This window comes from Muscardinus avellanarius (assembly GCF_963383645.1).
Source record: "Muscardinus avellanarius genome assembly, chromosome: 6".
NCBI classification, from domain to species: Eukaryota; Metazoa; Chordata; class Mammalia; order Rodentia; family Gliridae; genus Muscardinus; species Muscardinus avellanarius.
The window spans coordinates 122,113-144,524 of NC_137791.1; the positions used below are offsets into that span (position 1 = coordinate 122,113).

General features: G+C 46.6%; 1 protein-coding gene across 1 annotated transcript in view; it reads right to left on the reverse strand.

Moving 5' to 3' along the window:
* PRSS12 (serine protease 12) overlaps positions 1–9,944 on the reverse strand; it is a gene marked incomplete at both ends in the record, with an annotated part of 36,666 nt that extends 26,722 nt beyond the window's left edge. The window contains 2 exons of the mRNA XM_080697816.1: positions 4,358–4,508; positions 9,611–9,944. Of these exons, the coding sequence (XP_080553942.1) occupies positions 4,358–4,508; positions 9,611–9,944 (485 nt within the window). The remainder of the gene's footprint in view (positions 1–4,357; positions 4,509–9,610) is intronic.
* Between the last annotated feature and the right edge of the window lie 12,468 nt (positions 9,945–22,412).

The window sequence follows — 22,412 nt, forward strand, 5'->3', positions numbered from 1 at the left end:
CCTTACTATGTTGCTGAGGCTGTCCTTGAACCTGTGAGCCTCCTGTCCCAGCCTGCCAAGTACTGGGAGTGCAATAAATGCTGGGTCCTTTCCCTCACTAAAGACAACATTTTGTGCAAAGATCATTATTTTTTTTTCTAGAAAGAGGTTTTTTTTTTTTTTCCTTAACCAAAATGATCTTGTAGCAAGCAGTAGTCTACAAGTCTATGAAGAAGTTTTAAAATCCCGAATGCTACTTGCTTTTATGTGGTCCATTAGCTAAGAGTGGTCTTACATTTTATAAATGATTGGGGAAATTTTTAAATGAGAATATAACTTGTGACATGTGACAACTAAATGAAATTTAAATTTCACTGTCTAAAAATAAAGTTTTATTGGAACAAAAACCACACTAATTCCCAAGTTATTGTTTAAGGCTCCCTTTGTATGACATCGACAGAGCTGGCTAGTTGCAGAGTCTGTGATATTTACTCCCTGGACTTTTACAGAGAAAGTTTGAAGGCCTCTGCTCCAGAGGAAAGAGCCTGATGAAAGCAAATATATAACATGACTGAGGGAACACGGGGACTCAGAGCACAGAGAGGAGGCCAGGAAGCAAGCGTGGCTTCACCAAGGGCCAGACAGCAGGCAGCGGGATAGCTGCCCTGGTCCACCCAAGACAAACAGAGGCAAGGAGAGGGTCCACTGAGGACACCTCACTGGGTGCAACTCACTGATCAGCTGCTATAAGGAAACCTGAGCCCAATGAAGGAGAATATAAAACCTGATCCCAAACTCATAACAGAAGCAAAACTGAAGTCCAGATGGCTTAAAGACGAAAGAAAACAGAGAGAAAGAGGAAAGAGAAAGAAAGAAGAGAAAGAGTGAGGGAGGGATGGAAGGGAGAAGGACGTGAAGAACCCCTGAAAGGCTCTAGACTATGTAACAGGCACACAGTTCCCATGACCACGGGTGCAAGAGAAATGAGGGGCCCATAAGTCAGAAAATAAAGAGGAAGAGTGTACTCAACCATAGGACAAAATATACAATGTATAACAAAATATATATATTTAAAAATATAAAATATAACAAAATACATCATATATATCTTAAAAATATAACATATAACAAAATATACCATATAACAAAATATATCATAATTAGAACAAATAATATAACAAAATATAATAAAGTGTATCATAGAGTCAAAAGGCAAACCAACCTTCTGGAAGAAATGACTGCAACATGTAACAGCAGCCCCAAACTCTTCTGGTAATTAACAAGGATAATGTTATTACAATTTAGTGAATGACAAAGCAACCAACTTGAAAAAATAGGGCAGTAGAGAGGTCCTGGGTGTTCATAGAAAGAGGAACATCGACGGCACTTGCCATGTTGATTAGATGCTCAGGCTTGCTAGAGATCGGATGGAAACAAGTAAGGAAGCATCCCTGTGTTTGGGGGTGGGGGTACCTGAGAGTTGAATCTAGAGGAATTCTACCTCTGAGCTACACCCTTGGCCCCCTTTTTTAATTTTTTATTTTGAAACAGGGTCTCATCAAGTTGCTGAGGGCCTCGCTAATCTTTATTATAAAGTTTCTTAAAAATGTATATTTGTATATATATTCTTATATACCACATATTGTGGTACTTGGGATTGAACTCAGGGGCAATACCTCTGAACTATAGACCCAGCCCTATTTTATTTTTATTTTCAAACAGGTCTTATTAAGCCGGGCATGGTGGAGCATGCTTGTAATCCCAGCACTTGGGAAGCTGAGACAGGAGGATCGCACAGGTTTGAAGCCAGTCTCAGCTACTTAGTGAGGCTCTCAGCAACTTAGTGACACCCTGTTTCCAAATAAAATATAAAAAATAGGGCTGGGAGTATAGCCCAGAGGTAGAGAGCCTCTGGGTTCCACCCCAGTACCACCAAAACAACAACAACAACAAAAACAAAGAAACAAACAAACAAAAAAAAACAGGGTCTTATTAAATTGCTAAGGGCTTCATTAAATTGCAGAGGCTGGCCTCAAACCTGCAATACTCCTGTCTCAGTCTCCTAAATATTGAAATTACAGGTGTGTGACACCATGCCCAGCAAGTTTCTAAAATTTTTTTTTTAATTTAAGGAATAGTAAAATGAGAGAAAATAAAAATACTTTAAGTAACTTATACCATAAGATTTTTTATTCTGACTACCCAGTACAGTTCTAATAATTTCATAACGAAAAAGAAATCTTTAAGGTCCACATTTTTTTAATCTTACGTAAATTAGGTCACATCAACATAAAAAGTATGATGTCACTATTCTAAGTTATGCTTTTAAGGGTTCTGAATGACAGTTTTAATGTTAAACACACCCAAAGGACTCAAGGTCTCCCCTGACCTTCACGAGTGCATATGCATTCTCAAGTTATCTAATTTCTATCATCTTTTGCCTCCTCTCCTTCTCATATTTCTCCAAATTCTGAGCTAATCAAATTTAAGTGTCTTAAGTACAATAATTCCTTTGTATTTAGGAAGCTTGCCAGCCACCAAAATATGCAGACATCATTGAAAGATGAGGGTCAATAAAGACAGCATCTCACGGGGAAGATGCACCCACCATGCCAAGGAGGCATCACGTGACCTCCTTCTGGGAACTCAGCGAAGCAGAGAAGACTGGGATGGGATCTTCTGACGAATGAATCACAAATGGAGACAAGAACCATCATACTGTCTGCTGTCAACCGTGTGCCATTAAACTCTTCCATCTGAAAGCACTTAGCCTTTAAGTGAGCAAAGCAAATTATACAGGAAGAGGAGTCGCAGAATACTGCTTTAATGTGAGCTCATGAGAACTTTAAAGACAAGAAAGGTAAGTGAAAGGTAAGTGAGCAATGTCAGCCCCGAGCGCCAGAGAGCCCGTGAGAATCCAACCTCCACAGGGCTGGCACTGGGCACAGGAGCTGCCTGATTGCAGGACTTGGATAAATGCCCCCCAGTGATCCTGTACTTAATGGCGTGGTTCCCAGCCTGTGGTGCTACAGGAGGTGGTGGTGCTTTTGAGAGGCAAGTCCCAGCAGGAGGCCCCAGGACGCTGCATGTGCTCCTTCACAGCCCTGGAGAGAGGCTTGAGCGACCGCACAAGTACACCAAAAGGTCCAAGTTAAAATTTTGCTTCAGATAAACCACTTGCCAAGGATATTGTGGGGCAACTGTGAAAATCTGAATCTGATGGGAGATCATAACAATATTAAGAACTGTTACAAATTATATTAGTATGATAATAATAATAATTTGCCTATGTAGGACAATGTTCTTAATTTTAAGAGATGTACTGAAATATTTTGAGATGAATGTTAAAACATCTAAATTTTACTTTAAAATACTTCAGTAGAAACAGAATCTTAAAAAACAGAGGGGACCATAATACAAAGGTCCCAGGTGCCAAGCTCCAGGATAGAACGTGTTAACTTTTAACTGCAGAAACACATCGGGGACAGGAAAGCTTCTTTCCCAGGAATTTTCCCACAAAGGGCCAGATGGAAGATTTTTTAAATGTAAATCAAAATCTGACTTTTAAAACATTCCCTAAACTGGGCATAGTGGTGCATGCTTGTAATCCCAGCATTCGGGAGGCTGAGACAGGAGGATCACGGTTCATGGACAACCTCAGCTACTTAGTGAGGCCCTTTACAACTCAGTGAGACCCGGTTTCAAAATAAATAATAAAAAATAGGGCTGAGGGTGTGGCTCAGAGGTAGAACGTCCCTCGGTTCCATCCCTAGTATCGCAAAACAAACAAAGAAACCAATCCCTAATGTAATTTTGGATAAACTTTTGGGCTTGTTATTGCCAATGTTAAGAATTACAAAGAAAGTGATTGCAAGATTTGATGTTATAAAGTACCCCAGATCAACCAGGCCTGAGACAGCATGGACTGCGGATCCTCAGGCTGCTGTCTTCCTTGGTCACGCTTTGCTTCCTGCTTCCTGTGTGGAAATTATTTCCCTTTATGATAATACATGCCCTTTGTTCTACGCACATACCTAACAAATGAGGGAAAGAAGCTCCAAGTTTAGGCAATATTTGGGAGTTAACATTCAGTTTCAGGCTAACAACTAGTGTTTCATGGTTGCCATTGCCACGGACTACCTGGGCGTAACCTCAGGTCACTACTGAGAGGCAGGAGGACTTGGCAGCGCAGTGGTGAGAAGCCGCGAGCCCCTACACAAGCAGGTGGGACTCAGAGCTCCGCAAGTGCCCTTCAGGGAGCCAACTCCAGAAAAGATCCAAAGGGGGCTCTTCTAGGAAGTGTGCACCTTAAACATCAGCACCTGCCTCTGAGTAGGTAACAGATTACAAAACTTAAAACAAGAAGAGCAACACACACCTGAGGCCCAGCTGCCTACAGACCACTTCTGCATCCGCGTCATCCCAATGGCTGTCGCAGATGGTCCCCCATTGGCCGGCATGGAAGAGCTCCACTCGCCCTGCGTGCAAGCCACTGCCCCCCACGAGGCGGAGGGCAGACAAAGCTGGGCCTGCAGCAAGAAAGAAGGCAAGTCAGACCCGCGTGCATGCCTTGGTCATGAGCAGGTGTACATTTTACTCTCCCATCTCAACATGCGTGTAGAATAATATTATGGTGTTTTAGCTAACTAAAATACTCCACACTAATTTGCAGTTCTGCAAATAGCCCTTCAGAGGAAACAGTCCCAAACCACTTCTCCTCAGCAACCTCAGAAACCAGAGGAGACACACAAGAAGCTGAGGATATAGCTCGGAGGTAGAATGCCCCTGGGTTCCATCCCCAGTACCCCAATACTGCAAAAAAAAAAAAAAAAAAAAATGTAGTTGATCAAGCCATAATTATCATTTGTCTTCTCTTCCAAATTTCCCCAAGCATTTTTATTTTCATAGTCATAATGTTTGTAAGTTTTGTGTCCACCTTTCCCCCTTAATATTATCATAATCATTTCCACTTTACATATAAAATGATTACAATTGTTACTTTAGTATCTGCAACATACTTATAACAAAAAGGTACATCCTGTGAGCAGCAGCATTTTGTTACTGGGTATTTCAGCTTGACTTCACAGTTATAAACCTAATGACTATTGCAAAGGTTCCTTAACACGAGAGCACACACACACACACACACACACACACACACACAATGACCACAATAGACAACAGCTCACAAAAAGCAGTAGTAACTGGATATCTTATTTTTTTTTACAACAACAACAAAAAAAATCATCACACTAGCTGAGAGTGAAATAGTGTCTAAATGTAAGCATTTTGTATCTGCCTGAACCAGATTGAGCCCAATATTTAAAATTCAGCCAGCAAATGTATCAAATCTGGCATTACTAAAAATATTTTTCAGCACCTGCTACATAGAATAGAGGCATCAGCAAAGGGAGGAGGAGGGAAAGCTTTCAGTTTAGTGTGTGTGTGTGTGGGGGGGGGACCTGGGGGCATTCTACCTCTGAGCTACACTCTCAGTCTGATTTTTGTTGTTATTGTTTTGAAACAGTATCTCTCTAGGTTGCTGAGAGTCTTACTATGTTGCTGAGGTTGGCCACAAACCTGTGAGCTGCCTGTCTCATCCTCCCAAATACTGAGATTACAAGTGTGTGGCATGAGCCGGGCGTGGTGGCGCACGCCTGTAATCCCCGCGCTTGGGAGGCAGAGACAGGAGGATCGTGCTGGTTCGGAGCCAGCCTTGCTGGCTTAAGAGACCCTGTTTCCAAATAAAAAAAATATAAAATAGGTCTGGGAGTGTAGCCCGGAGGTAGAAGAGCTTCCAGGAACCCTAGTACTACCAAAAAACAAAAACAAAAACAAAAACAAAAAACAAACAAACAAACACAACAAAACCACAAGTGTGTGGCATGGCCCAGTTCACTTTTTTTTTTTTTTTTTGGTGGTACTGGGGTTCCTGGAAGCCCTTCTACCTCCGGGCTACACTCCCAGACCTATTTTTACATTTTTATTTGGAAACAGGGTCTCCTAAGCCAGCGCGCGGGGCTAGCTTCGAACCTGCGCGATCCTCCTGTCTCCGCCTCCCAAGCGCGGGGATCACAAGTGTGAGCCACCACGCCCGGCACCGTTCACTTTTGAATTAGCACTCGCTTCAAATATCAGATGGACTTCAAAGAGGAGGACCTACAAACAGCAGCACTTGGCCTGCATGCCGGTCACCTCCGCTGGAAGGAGGGCTTGCAAGGGTTCGGCAGGCCCAGCACAAGGCAGCAGCTCTCAGTCATTCTGTGATGGGGTGGCTCTAGGGGTCCCCACAGTTCAATGGGGTCCCTTTAGGCTGGGTTGCCAGCCCACGGTACTCCTGGAGGTGGGGAACCTGGCAGAGGCCTGGGGGCCTAAAGGGAGTCATCAGAGTGACCTTGGAGGGAAAGCTGGGACTGGGACCCCACCGCTTTCTTGGCCACCAGGAGATGAGCTGTCTCCCCACCATGTGCTCCTGCCTGGCCACAGACCCAAGGAGCCAGCTAAACATGGACTGAAGCTCTGAAACCACAGCCAAAACAACCCTTCTCCTTGTCAACTCATCGTCTCAGGTATGTGTCACGGCGACAGAAGGCACTAGAGTTCTATCGTATTCTTCCTTTTTCCCCACTAGTCATCAGCCACCCAAGGGTGGCTTCTCTTGGCTGCTTACGAAAGAGGGAAGCTCCTGCTGAGCATGGTGGTGCATGCGTGCAATCCCAGTACTCAGGAGACAAACAGGTTCAAGGATGGCCTCAGAGACTTAGGGAGACTCAGCAACCCAGCAAGACCATCTTTCTAAAATAGAGCTGAGGTGTGGCTCAGAGGTAGAAGTTGTCCATGGGTTCACTCCCCAGTACCAAGAAGAAGAAGGAGGAGGAGGAGGAGGAGGAGGATCTTATCTACACACCATCTACCACACCCACCTGAGACTAGAAAAGTGACCACCCTTCCTAGCTAGGAAGCAAGGACTTCTGCAAGGGAGTGTTGGGGGAAATCAGTCAGCTCATTCTTCCTGTAAGAAATGTGAAAGTAACCAGATGGTGGTCATTTCAGTTAACAATCATATTCTAATGAACAAGGTTGTAATTATCCTACACTGGTCAAATAAATACCAGCGGCCATTCCCCTTCAAACCAACTTGCCTCTTAGACACACACACTCCTTTCCTGATCCAGATCTGGGAACCACTCAGGCTCTGAGGATGGTGCCAGGAATGTGCCTTTTCACAAGCCCTCAGTGACTCAAATGCTCACGAGAACCAACTTGCTGGGCAGACTCAGAACGTTCCAATCCCCAGAGCGTTTCCTGGTCACCAAAGTGCACGATGCCTGCGGCCAGGGCCTGGCGGCAGCCCTCCCCAACCCACCACCACTCAGCTCTGCTCTCTAACTGGAGCACACCTCCTCTCCACATGCAGGGCCTTCCTGAGCCCACCCCCTGCTCCTTCAACTGGGGATTTTTTTTAAAGTACAAGAGATTGGAAATGATAGACATGGTACTACTCATAATTCCCTTTCTTTCTTCCTTTAGGCTAGTCCATAAACCACCAAGTGAGGACTACTGCACGGCACAGGCATTTCTAGATGCGCATGAGTAAAGAAGTAGTGAGATGAGCGGTGAGGGGAAAACACATTCTAACCCTATTTTTTTCTGTACTCCTGGCAACATGCCTTTGAGATTTCCAGCCGAAGATGCAAAAACTCCATATAAGTTTGCCATGAAAATTACAAGAGAAAACAAATAAAACGCTCAGTTCAGCATCGGCACAGACTCCTCACTGCTATGATTAGACAAGTCACTCTCTGCACGTGCCCAGGGCTGGAATGGTCCTTGAATTAATCTGTTCAAAATCTGCTTTTCTCCAGAGGAGAAAGTCTGCCCAGAGCTCAGAGCCTCGCCCGGCACTGCAGAGTCCCTAGAGCACAGTGCTCTCACTCGTGTTCACAGCCCTAGCTGGCCGGTAGGGAGGGCCAGGAAAGCCACGGTGTGGACTGTGTGAACAGGCAGGGTGAACGCAGCTATCAAGACAGTCCGTGATGGGAGCTCAAGGTCACCTGGCCACCAGCTCTCCTATCTCCTGAGAGGAGGGCACTGCTGTCCCGTCTTGGGTGCTCCTTTGCTTTTCTTGAGCCCAAACATCTTGTACAAACCCTTAGGCAGTGTTTGGGGCTTGTCTGGTGGGCATTAGCTGTGAACAGGTACTGAAAGATTGAAGCTTCCATCCAACTAAAGGGTAGGGTAGTACAGAATCCAAGGACAAGCTACTCTCCTCATTAGGAATATGAAATGGAAAGTTATTTAACACGTCTTAAAAAGAGCAATAGTTCACTGTAATTTTTAAACTCTGATTTCCTTTTTAAGTATGTTTTCATGTAATTTGAGAAGTTGTATTCTTTCTTGTACATTTATTCCCTAATACTTCACCCTTATCTATTTATAAAGTATAAATAATTAGAAGATGAAAAACTATCGATGTTTTCTAGACAGACTGTTTTACTACAAATACTCTCTTCTGTAAACGATGAGATCATCGTAAGGAGCTCTGTTTGAGTGTTTGTAGCCACACTGACATTCTGCCCATGGAACCCAAGCACAGCAATGACTTCATCTCTGGAATGAGGGTGATTGATCTCCACTCTTCTATCACTTTAACTCAAGTGCTAATGCAATGAAGGCACAGATAAGTAACATTTCTGCAGGAAGAGAAGGACATTGTGAAAGTCTCCCTGTAAAAGCACCGCGTATTCCAGGATCCCGGTTCAGGAGACTCCTGCCTCTCACCTTGGATGAAAGCTGGCAATTTGTTTTGGAGAAATTCAAAGCTTGAAGGAGGTCAGGTTTTTATCAGTTTTTATAGAAAGGAGAAAGCCCCTAATATTACATTAAAAACTTCCAAACTCAAAATGGACACTGTTCTAGGGCAGATTATTTGTTCACACTCAACTTACTGCTGTGACACTTTTCTTACTACAAACCCATGAAGGTCTCAGTAACTTCTGCTGCTGTTACCGCCAGGCCCCCGAGTTTCACACAGCTCGACAGTGGACTGCTGGACACTGGCCGCGGCGGCGTCCTCCGCCTCTCCTGACTCCCTCCTTCCCATCACTCACAGAGGAAGGTGCACATCCCGACCCAGACAGTGAGCCCCGAGCCTGGCTTGGAAGTCCGCCAAGCTTTTCCAAAGGCGGGTCAAAGACGGGATCAAGGCCAAAACTCTACGGCACCTTCTCAAAATCAGGGTTTATAAGAAGCGGGGAAGGATGCTGGTTGTCACGTTGGATAACGATATTAATGACAATAATGTTTTCCTTTGCAAAACAAGCAATGGGCGACTTTGTCTCCTTACCTCTTACACAGAGTAACGCCCCAAGGTGAGCTGATCTGGAGAATGAACGCCCAACAGGCACACATCGCCCTGAGTGTGCACACACACCACATATACTCCACACACATAAAACGTACTAAAGCATCATACACAGGCATACCACACACAGCGCGCCACACACGAGCTGCACAGATGTACAGCGCACCACACAGTGCAGATCGCACAGCCAGGCGCGCACAGCACACCAGACACCCCGAGCTCACAACACGCTCACCGCCCGCGCCCGGCTCGGCTCGCAGCACTCACCCGGCGCGCAGTCGCAGTAGCCCCAGTCCGCGCGGCCCGGGCCGGTGCCGTAGAAGCACCAGGGGCGGCCCGCGCCGTCGGGGCTGCTGCACAGGCGGTGGCGCTGGCCGCGCAGCCGAGCCCAGCCCGCGGGCGGCGGCCGCTCCAGCGCGCGCGGGACCTCGGCCCAGCGCAGGCACCGCGCGCCCGCGGCCGTCGCGCTGACCCCCGCGGGGCCCGAGCTGCAGGCGGCGGGGCCCGGGGGCCGCGGGCGGGGGGCGGGCGAGGGCCGGCTGGCGGCCACCGCGGGCAGCGCCGCGAGCAGCAGCGCCAGCGGCCAGCCGGCGAGCGCCATGGCGCGGCTCTGCTCGGCGGCTCGGCTCTGCCCGGGCGGGGCAGGCGGCCGCGAGCCCCCTCCCAGCGCGCTCCCCGCGCCAGGCGGGGAGGGCCGCCGGCAGCTCGCGCGGTGTCCTTCGGCGATGGCTGCAGATGGGCGCGGCCCCCGCACACCTCCCGGGATGGAGCTGCCGGGTTCCCGGCGCGCGGAGCGTCGTGCGGAGGCGCGGCCCCCTGCCCACCCCGCTGACAGCGCCGGCTACTGCGAGTCCTGGGCCCGGGGCCAGGCGCCCCCTCCAGCCAGGTCAGGTGCCCATCCCGTCCCCCCGCCCCGGCCCACCCCCGCGGCCTCTCTGACACCTGCCCCCCGAGGCCCCCCAGAACTTGCCAGCCCATTCATTGCGCGCATCGCGTGGCTTCTGTTGGCTAGGTGGGCTTGGAGTCGTGAAAAGTTAACAGGCTGAGAGCATCAGAAGCCCCTTCAGTCGTTCCTGACTGCCACTGCAGCTGACCAAGGCAAAGGAAGGCCGGCTTTCTCATGGTCCTGTCCCACCGAAGAAAGAACCCTCGGTGTAGGTGTATCGTACCCCGAAGAAAATTTAAATATGCGCTGCTGCGGTGGCTCACACCTATTACCCCAGGACTCGGGAGGCTAAGACAAGAGGATCACAGGTTGGAAGCCAACCCCAGCAACTTAGCAAGACCCTGTTTTAAAATAGAAAATGGGGCTGGAGGTGTAGCTCAGCCATAGAATGCCTCTGGGTTCAATCTCCAGTAGCAAAACAAACAAATACATAAATACTGTTAATTGGGATCTGAATTCCCTACACCTAGTTTAACTCATCTTTAATCTTTATGAATTGTCTAATTGGCATTCTTTTTTACTCCTATTAATGAAATATTTACCTCAGAAAGAACGACATAAAAGATATTAGGAAACCAAAAATGTGTTTGCCAAACTTGTACTTGAGATATTTTACTTAAAATGCTTTTACCCATTATTTTGTTTTTTACTAAAACTTTTCAGGCTTCAAAGCAGTTACAGCTGTACTTGCAGAAGTGAATGATTAACATGTCTGGGTGGTCGGTTGGCTTATTTTGGTAGGAGCTGACAGTTGACAGTCAGCCCTTCCGACTGTCTCTTCCACCCCCGCCTGGGTGCACACTGGTTGGCTTGCTCCTCCTTCTGTTCCTACAGTCCTGGATTCCACACTAACAGGAAGTCTGTAGACACAACCAAAGCCCACACTTCTGTGCACCAGTCAGAGAGGGAGGTAGAGTACAAGAGAAGATTGTTGAAACAGTCCAGAGAGAAGCAGAGTCTGGGCAGTCTGGCCCCTCCAGCTCCCTGCAGAGGAGCGGCAGATTCTCCAAGTCCCCCTCACATGTAACGGGCGATAAAGTTGCACACAGAAGAGGAGTTACCCAGAGAAAATCCCTCATCTGGATTTCATTAGTTAAGTTTTAAAATATGCCTTTCCTAGAAAATAAAGTAGCGTTTACTGTGGCTGGGGATCTGAGGGCCTGAGTTGTGCCTTCTGTCATACCTGAAAGCATGACTTACATCGATCGGCCCTCACATGGTACTTCCCTCCTCTGGAAACACCCTCTCTTGCAGAGGCTTGGTATTTACAAATCCCAAACAGGTCCCTGAACAGTGTCCTCCATCCAGCATCACAGGACAGTGGAGGAGAGGCTGGGAACCCTAGGCAGCCCTCCTGCTGCTCTTAGGCTTCTCCTCACATCACTGTCTATGCAGACGTCCAGACACAGCAGAGGGCCACAGCCCACCCAGGACAACTCCAAGAACCGCAGAGCCGCTCTTCCCGGCTTCCCTTCCCTTCCTTGCAGTGGCAACAAACAAGGAAACAGAGAAACAAATGACATCTCACAGGGGCACTGGGAAGCCCGAGGGCCCCACAGCCCTCTGTCACCTCCAGTCTCATCCAGAAAGCGCGGTGGCACATCCTTGTAATCCCAGCACTTGGGAGGCTGACACAGGAGAATCGCAGGTTCACAGCCAGCCCCAGATACTTAGGCCTTCCGCAATTTAGTGAGAGCCAGTTTCATATAAAGAATAAAAAATCGGGCTGGGGGGATAGCTCGGAGGTAGAATGCCCTGGGTTTAATTCTCACACACACACACACACACACACACACACACACACACACACAGCTCCTCCCAGCCTAGTCTGATAGAGCCTGGACACAGACACACAGAGAACGCCTCAGTGGTGAGCACCAGCAACTGCAGCTGTGCAACCCCCCTCCTAACAGAAGCAGGGAGCTCCTCCAGCACCCCTCCCCACCACCCTCAGCGGGTCAGTCAGAACGCGAGGAGCCAGGCTGCCTGCTCTGCTCATGAGCTCTTCTCTCTCCCACACCATGAGTTTTGTTGCTAAACCAATGAAATACTAAGTATTCCAGGTAAAAGGCTTTTCCTGAGGAACTTGCCTACATGGTTGCAAATCCTTCAGAACATGGCTGTGGCCCTGAATGAGGACAGACTGGAAGAATAGCAGGGCCAAGCCGCTTGTCAGAGCGGGATTTAGGGTCTCGGTGGAAAAGGACCCTGAGCTCCCACTGCCGCCAAGTGCAGGATCCTTCCCAGACCCTGCACACAGTACCGCTCATACTGTTCAGCATTTCCTTCAGCACAACCTCCTTGAGGGGAAGAATACGTACCACCGCGGTTGGACCTAACATGGCCACCAATGAGCAGTCATTGAATAAGACCTCCCAGGAGTGTGTGAATGAGACCTTTTCATCTTTCCTAGAATGGTGGTGTGGAGGCTACAAAAAAGACCAATCAGCAGCCAGCAGGATGGGTCTGCTCTCCAGACATCACTTTAGAACCATTTTGGATTAGCCCTAAAAGTACAGACCACCAGCTTCCCTTCACATCTGTGAGGATGTGTGAGGCTGCAGGTAAAACAGCCTCAACCAGGGATGTTCTAACACAGGGCCTTTGAAGAGCCACAGGGCCTCAGGCCGGACCTCAGCACCAGGCCCACCACCGCTCAGCATTGGCCACGGCTGCCTGCCCAGCCCCCTCCCCAGCAGTGGCTGCTCCCTGTCCACCCAGGCATGCTCTTGTCTCCTCTCTGCTTGGCCATCTCAGCATTTCCTCTATTGTCAGACCACGGCAAATGACAAGACATGGCATTCAGATGGAGCCTCTTCTCGGAGGAAGAAGAGAAAATTGCTTTTCTTGGGCCTTTTAGGGGAAAAATAAAATCTCTTCCCAAAGCCTCCTAGAGTTTTCCTTCAAGCCTTGTGGACCAGAATTGATCACACGCATTTCCATGAAACACTCCCTGGCAGGGAGGAGAGACAGCCTTCGAGCAGCTGGGATTTGTTTTCTGGGGCACAGTGGAGGCTTTGAGAGACCAGCCTGTGTGCATAGACCTTGGATCATTCTGAGACCTCCCGAGTCCCCTCACCCAGTCCTGTCAGGGCTGAGCGTACACCTCGTCCATACTTCCGTCTCTGAAGTTGTGGTGTTCCGTGGGTATTTAGCCCTCAGATTCTGGAGACGCATGTTGGATGGGTCATTGTGTTAGTTACTTGTAGTGATATGCCAAGTCTCCCCACAGCTCGTGGCTTTGAACAATGAGCAGCTTTTATCACTCAGAGTTTCCAAGGGGCGGGGTCTACTCAGGATGGTTCTGGTGCAAAGTCATGACAAGTTGTGAGACTGCGGCTACTGGAAGGCCTGTTGGGAGAGGCCTGTGTCTAAGGCTGGGAGCTGGACACCTCAGTCCCACCAGGGCTCCTTAGTGGCACCTACAACTCAGGACAGGCTTCCCTTGTGGGAGTGCCAGAGAGCAATGGGCAAGCCAAGGCAGAGGCCACGGTGACTGTGCAGCCTCCTCTCAGAGAGGACACACAGGTGTCTCTGTCATGTCTCACTGCTTATGCAAAAGCTACCCCTGACACGTGCGGAGGGCCGGGAGGAACGGGATTCAGAAGGTAGGGTCATGGGGCGGTCTTTGAGCTGGCTGCCACAGCTTTGTTCTGCAAAACTGCTCAAAAACAGAACATGTAAAGATAGTGTATGTGTGTATGTGTAGTGGGCCGTACAAGTTTTCCAAGAAAAAGTGCTGTAGTTTTTTCACAACTGCATCTCCCACCCTATTTTGTGGGTAGACTCAATCTTTATTCATCTGGTTTTAGGTACTTGGGAGACTGAGACAGGAGGATCACAGGTTTGTGGCCAGCCTTAGCAATTTAGGGAGGAGCTCCACAGTGGAGTGAGACTCTTTCAAAATAAAAAAATAATTTAGGGCTGGGGTATAGCTCAGAGGTAGAATGCCCCTGGATTCCATCCCGTCACACACACGATTTTGTCAGTCCAACTCATCTACATGTTGAGTAGAAGGTCCCATAGACCTAATGTGTCACCAGTCTGGAATTACTCATGTTTTAACAGGGGAAAAAAGCAGGGAGTGAACAAGAAACCCACAACTTCAGGCACTCCTGCCAAGTTCCCAGGGGGCAGGGTTTGTATGAAGAAGACCCTATCACCTGTAGGCCATCCATGTTAGAATACTTCTGCATAGCCGGCGTGGTGGCACACGCTTGTCATCCCAGCATTTGGGAGGCTGAGACCTGGAGGATCGCGGTTCGCGGAGGCCCTCTGCAACTCAGTGAGACCCGGTTTCAAAATAAAGAATAAAAAATAGGGCAGGGGGTGTAGCTCGGAGGTCAAATACCCCTGGGTTCCATCCCCAGACCCGCAAAATAAAATAAAATAAAATAAATAAAAATAAAAAAGAATACTTCTGAAGATAAGCACACAAAGGAAGCCAGCTATGGTTTAGTTTGATAAAATCTTATCCAATGCAGACCATCTGCGTTCAATCATACCAGCTCTCTGAAGGCAAAAGCTCTGTGTGTCACGTGACGCAGCGGCCTCCTGTGCAGGGAGGTGTGGAGCTGACTGCCCCACTCGTTGCCCCTTCCCAACCAAAGCTCAGAAAGCCACAGGCTCTTGTCTATGCACAGTACAGCAACAGCCACTGGACAGCTAGAAAACAAAATTGCTGGTAGACTTGAATTTAGAAATAGTATTTTTCCCCCTCTTGCCTAACAGTTACATTATGAGGGAGAGATAGGGCTCATTTTGGCACTGAAAGATTAATTCAGCTTTCAAATAAAGGCACAGCTGCAGTATTTACAGCTGGGTAGTGTACTGAAACAAACTCAGGGTATTAAAAGGATGATGGTACCCTAGACTGGCCTTTATTTTTAGAAGGCTTAGAAATTTCTGCCCAGGGTAAAAGCCCCTGCGTATGACTTCATGCTGTTTGCTATCAAGCGATCATGAGTGGATGAAAGTCTACAAGAAGGACAGCACGTGGCCCTGTGTTTGTTATGTTGGAGTCCACAGCTGAGGAGACTTGGTAGAAGATGTTAGATTTCACCACGGAGCCTAAGACAGCAAACAGTAACCAGCCAGGTCTTGTTCTGTGAAAGAATGATTACCAGTGCCTTGCGTGTGTCCCCCACGGGCTTGTCTTGATTCAAAGGATCGACAATAACTTTGGCCAGTCATGGTAGCACATGCCTGTAATCCCAGCACTTGGGAGGCTGAGACAGGAGGATAATGGATTCAAGGCCAGTCTCAGCAACTTAGCGAGATCCTGTTTCAAAATAAAAAGTAAAATAGGGCTGGTGGTGTGGCTCAGAGGGAGAAAGCGCTTGGGTTCAATCCCCAACACTCCCCCTCTACACACACAACTAACACAGAAAAATAACTGTGACAGTAACTGTTGGACCTTAGCTACGTCTATCACAAAATGAGGGACGGTCTAAAAAACAGAGCTTGCAAAATGAAGGCTTAAAATGTTTAAACACTGACAAGTGACCCAAAAACTGAAGAATGACCATGGGTCTTAAGAAAATGAGTAATGACAGGAGTTTCTTTGGAAGCTAAGATTTTGACTCTAGATTCGTAAGTTTTCAAAATATATTCAGTGAGGAGGATTAAAGAGAAAGCACAGTGCAAAGTGCATGTGACGTGCGCCCACCTGGCAGCACCTGCCAACCACTGGAGGCGTGCTGACTTGGCACTGTCGAGCATTTTGCTGCAGGGCTCAGCTGGGTTTGTGGTTCGTGCAAGCCCTCGGGGTGCTGGGCCTTCTCTTGTCTGGACCCTGGTGTTGTAGAGGGAGCTTCTTGGTGTTTACTTTTCATTGACTCCCATCTCTTAGTCTCTCTGGCCTTCAGGAGATTAAGCAGCGTTGTTGTTGGCTGGGTGAGACTGCAGTGGGGTGAGCTGGGTGTGGTCACTTGGGAGGCTGAGACAGAAGGACTGTAAGTTTGAGGCCAGCCTCAGCAATTCGGCTTAGAGGCAGCTCTTAGGTTCAATCCCCAGACTGACGCATACACAAAAGAAAGGCAATTTTATTCTTGGCAGGTTTCTAATGGTTAGCTTTTTTTTTGTGGAAGACTGCAGTGCAACAACGAGGACGACTCTGCATATGTTGAATAATGTGCATGTGCACATGTGTGCATCTGTGTGCACGTGTGGTGCACGTGTGTGTGACTAGGAATTGAGCCCGGGGTAAATTCTGTTGTTTGTTGCATGGTAAGCACTCAGCAGGCGGCTTGCTTTAGTTCCATTTTTCCCTGTGTATCAGTGCAGTGTTTGCTCCACACTATTAGAGAGCTAAATACTGCCTTGCAAACACGCAAGGCAGTTTTTTCAAGCAGTTTCACAATCCAGACAGACACAGAACTGGTCAGAAGTTATGGCAGATCCTTGAGAACATGCCAACCCTGGGAAAAAACCTCACCCATGTTTTGGGAGACCCTGAAGTCCAGTAAGTAATTTGTACTTAATTAAAATCTCAGCTTCTTGATGTGTGTGGTGATGCATGCCTGTGATGCCAGTACTCAGGAGGCTGATATGGGAGGAATGCAGGCTCGGGGCCAGTGCATGGTAACTTAGCAATAGAGCAACATTCTGCTTCAGAAAATCGAAAAGGGCTAGCCGAGCATGTCCACACACCTGGAATCCTAGACTCTGAGACACTGGGAGAGGAGGGTCACATGTTCAAAGACAGCCTCAGCAACTTAAGTGAGGTTCTCAGCCACTTGGTGAGACCCTGCTTCCAAATAAAGATAAAATGAGTTGGAGGTGAAGCTCCGAGGTAGAAAGCCCCTGGGTTCAATCCCCAGCATCATGCATATACGGAAAAATCAACCAGACCAAGCCCTTTGAAAAAAACAATAACCGGCTTGCTGCTTTTGATTTCCTGTGGTCATTCATCCATTCGCTCATTCATTCATTCATTCATTCATTCATTTATGTTCTGGGAATCGAACCCAGGGACATTCTACCTCCAAGTCACTCCTCCCAGCCCTTTTTATTTTTTATTTTGAAACAGAGCCTCACTGAGTTGCTGAGGCTGGCCTCAAACCTGCGATCCTCCTGTCTCAGCCTCCTGAGAATTGGCATAACAGGCCTGGGCCGCCACCTGGCTCGGGAAATGATTCCTGCACGCCCTCAGCCTGCCGCTCTTCTCTCCGTTTGGGCTCCCCCTCAGTGTTCCTGGTCTTTTCCCACACCCACTTCAGGATATTTTTCCACACAGTTTATTCTAAAATTGTTTACTCACTTCCCATTTTTTCATTAATAAAAATTCCTCTTTTGAAAACTGTTACCTATATAATGTAGATGTGCCAGCTCTGAGACTTTCCCTCAAAAGTGGAGAGAAGGAGGAAAGGGAAGAAAAAAGATCAAAGAAGCATGGGTCTGCCTTTCCTCTTCCTTTGTGAGGGAAAGACCGACAAGGGGCTCTCGCTCCAGGAAACACCCAGGAGTCCTGGACCGCCTCAGCTCCTGGCAGACTGCAGCCCCGTGCAGTGTCCAGCCTCAGGAGACAGTGTCAAAGCCAGCTTGCTGTTTACTTGTGCACCACTCTGTTAATATACCATGACTAATACTGACCAGAAGAAAGAGAAAGGCCGCGTGCGCAGGCATGGTGCCTGAGGGTGCTGAGGTTTGGTGAGGATGGACGAGGTCCTGGTGGAACCAGCATCCCGGTTTCAGGGAGCAGAGCTTGCCTTGCCCAGCCCTCACTGTGTCTCAAGGGGACACATGGCTGTGTGTAGTGTCCTTGTGAGCTCACGAGTGAGAAACTTCAGGAAAGCAGAAACACGAGCACCCTGGTGCGCGGGACGGCCCAACGCAAGCCAGCGCTTCAGCCTGCTTCAGTTGGTGGCTTTGATTGGTGACAAAATATAGTTGAACTTACAAGCCTCTTAGAAAAACAAAGATATTTGTGGGGAAAAGTATACAAAACCTGGCAAGTCCTTGGATCATTGTTAGAGCTTCGCAGTTCCCTAAGTACACAGGAGGTGAGAGCTGAGGGACTCGGAGCCTCCTCACTTTACCAACTGTGGCTGCAGGCTGTCTCCTTTATGCCTCTGTGGTAGAATACATGTATTGCTTTGCATATGTTGATCCAGCCTGGGTCATATTTTCTTGATATAGTTTTGAATCCAAATAGCTAGGGTTTTTTGTTTGTTTGTTTGTTTTTTGGAACTGGGGATTGAACCCAGAGGCATTCTGCCTCCAAGCTACACCCCAGCCTGATTTTATTTCTTATTTGGAAACAGGGTCTTACTAGGTTGCTGATAGCCTCACTAATTTTCTGAGGCTGGCTTTGAACCTATGATCCTCCTGTTTCAATCTCCAAAGTACTGGCATTATAAGAATGTGCCACTATGCCTGCCTCAAATAGCTAGTATTTAATTAAGAAAGTTTTCATCTAATCCCTATCAAAATACCAATGTCATTATTTACAGACCTAGAAAAATCAGTCATAAATTTCATACATAGAAACAAAAGACCCACAATAGCCAAAGAAATTCTCAGCAATAAGAACCATGCAGGAGGTATCACAATCCCTGACTTCAAATTATACTACAGAGCTATACTAATAAAAACAGCATGGTATTGGCACAAAAACAAAAACATAGATTAATGGAACAGAAGGTACAGAAACAAATCCTCATACTTATAGCCAATTGATTTTTGACAAAGGTGCCAGACACCTGTGCCAGTAATTTTTCTTTTGTGATAAAGGTGTCCTTTTTTCATAAAAGTTGGTGATTTTTCACTGAAATATAAGACAAATATAGTTTATTTGGAGACTGTTTTCTTATGTGAATGCTCAATGCTATAAATTTTCCTCTTAACACTGCCTTTAGGGCCTCCTATATATTTTGGTAAGTTGTGTCTATATTTTCATTTAACTCCAGGAATTTTAAAATTTTTCCCCTTTTCTTTTTTGGTGGTACTGTTTCAATCTCCAAAGTACTGGCATTATAAGAATGTGCCACTATGCCTGCCTCAAATAGCTAGTATTTGGAGCCCAGGAGCTTTTCTACCTCTGGGCTACACTCCCAGACCTATTTTATATTTAATTTGGAAACTTGGTCTCACTAAGTTGCCGAGAGCCTAAGTAGCTGAGGCTGGCTTTGAACCCGTGCGACCCTCCTGTCTCAGCCTCCTAAGCGCAGGGATTACAAGTGTGCGCCACCACGCCTGGCAAATTTCTCCTTTCATTCATTCCCTGATCCAGTGTTCATTTAGTAGCGAATCATTCAATTTGTGTATTTGTGTAGTTCCTCTGGATCTTTTTCTTGTTGATCTTTACTTTCAGTCTGTTAGGACCTGGAGGATGTAAGGAATTAATGATTATCTTGTCAAGATTCTAGCGCTTGTCTTGTGGCCTAGAATATGGTCTATTTTGGAGAAGCTTCCATGAGCAGCTGAGAAGAATGTGTATTCAGCTGTTGTTGGATGGATTATTCTATAAATAGCTGTTAGGTCTAATTGGTTTATAGTGGTTATTTTTTTTAGGCCTAAAGTGTCTTTACTAATCTCTTGTCTAGACGGCCCATCCAATGGTATGAGAAGTATGATGAAGTATCCCAGGATTATTGTGTTGGGGTCTATCTGGGTCTTCAAGTCAGGAGTTTTCTGTAGGTAGGTATGCCAATATTAGGGGTATGAATACTTACTATGGTTATGTCTTCATTTTGGATGATTCCTTTTATCAGTAAGAAATGACCCTCTTTCTCTCTCTTTTTCTATTTTTTTGCAGGTCTGGAGATGAACCTAGGGGCATTAGACCTCTGAGCTATACCCCCCGCCCTATTTTTTATTCTTTATTTTGAAACAGGGTCTAAGTTGCTGAGAGCCTCATTAAATTGCTGAGGCTGTTTTTAAATCTGGGATCCTGTCTCAGCCTCAAAAAAAAAAAACAAAAAAAAAAAAACTGGGATTTCAGGCACTCATCACCATGCCTTTTTCCCTCTCTGTATTATTTCTTTGAAGTATGTAAAAATCTACAATTATCTCAAAATAAAAAAAACATATATAAAATACTGCACTTCAAAATTTGTTGTGGAGGATCCAGACCATGTGGTAGGATTAACCCAAGAAATAGAGGGTGGCTGGACTCAGGGATCTGAGCCACTTCACCACCTCCACAAGCCTAGGTGTACAGACCTAGGCCCAGAAGTCGAGATCGGTGAGGGCGTTTGTGGGGACCATCGTTGTCATACCCCGTCCTTTCAAGGAAGAGCGGAGGGGAATCCCAGGGGGAGGCTTTGAGAACACTGGAGATCTGTGGGGACCTTGAGGCACATGGGAGCGTTGGCCTCTCATGCGGAAACTCTGAAGCACAAGAGAACGGTTGCCAGTGACCCAGAGAGCAGATAGGAAGGGGTCATGTGGATGTTTAGAGTAACCATTTCATAAGAGGGTTTTTGGGTTTCCTTATTTCCAGCAGTAAAATCAGAGTCTGTTGGGAAACAATGTGGTTTTCCCATGAAACAAATATTAGCTTCCCACTCAAGAAGGCCAGCGTGGGGTCTTCTAAGATTCTTGCTCAAAAGGATGGCCAGGAGGAGTCAATAGTCCTTGCAGAAAGCCAAGTAAATTAAGTGGGAACAGAGATGCATTAGTTCTTCTCATGGGAACCCGTGGGGTGAGCAGAGTAGGTGATGGAGGAGCCATGAAAGTGCTTTTGAGAAGAGTGGACGTTCAGCAGCTGCCAAACCCAGAAAGTCCGAGGGCTCGGTCCTGAAGACAGTGCTGTCTAGTCTGAACTTTTCCTTTCAGCTCCTTCCATTTAATCCTCTCTAGGTGGGTTGTAGCCTGACTGAGACAGAGCTGGAGTGGATCCCTGAGGGAAGAGAAGCAGGCAGCCTATATGGCCTCCTGTCTGCCTCCTGTCCATGCCTATCCAGCTGCCGCCAGCCTGGCGATGGGACAGGAAAGATACCTGAACTCCATGCCAGAATGAGATTTTGATTCCATATTTTTATTCTTAAATGGAGTCTAAAGCTGAAGTATCCAAGGCATGGAAGAATTATGTTTTAATCTAGGGCAGAGCAGAGCCAGCCCATAGAAAGGGCCGCAGAAGAAGACAATCAACTTGCTATGATTGTGTACTGAGTCCTGCTTGTCCAGTATTCTAAATATGAGGGTACTTTTCTTGTATATCTTAGCAAAATTTTTCTGCATTATACATTAGTGTGTGCATATGTGTATGTGTGAACACATATGTGTTATATTCTCTTTTACCCTGGGATAAATATCTGTTTCTATCAACTACCAATCTAGACTTAATTATGGTAGTTTCTTCTTAATAATGCAATTCCCAGTTTTCCTGAATAAAGTATTATGGATATAAAACTGTATTTTGGCTTATTCTATACAAAGTTTAAAATTTAGAATAGCAAAACAAATACAGTTGTGAATTTAAGTTGGAATACAGTTGCCATTAAGGATGAGAAAATGTCCAATTTTTTTTCAAGCTTCTGTTGCCACAGATCAAAGTTATTTTTCTTTCTAAAATTTATCATAATCAACATGATTTATTGTATATTTTACCCATTAATGAGTGGGAGAGAAAAAAAAAAACAGTGGGGTTAATCCAATCAGAGAAAAATTTTGAGTAACAATTAGTTGGCCAATAAAGACTCAGTGGGCATAGTGGTACACGCTTGTAATCCCAGTACTTGGGAGGCTGAGACAGGAGGATCTCAGGTTCAAGGACAGCCTCAGCATTAGTGAGACTCTGATCAACCTAGTGAGACCTTGTTTCAAAATAAAAATATAGGTCTGGAGGTATAGCTCAGATGTAGAATGCTCCTGAGTTCAATCTCCAGTACCACACAAACAAACAAACAAAGCAACTAATTCTCCATTACTCCTCCTCTGATGCTAGAAGTCCTATAATGAGATTTACCGTGCTTGCCATAGTTTGGCTTCAATATCTTCGTTTTGAGAATATATACAAAGATTCTTTCATATTTACTTGAGATTTAATTTTTGAGGGTAAAGACTATGCTGTTTGCATTGCCTACAATAATATGCCATATGTTGTCAAGATTGTGTATAATTAAATGCAGTTTTCAGACTCCCAGCCCAACTATCAACTTAAAGCAGTATGTAGGCAAC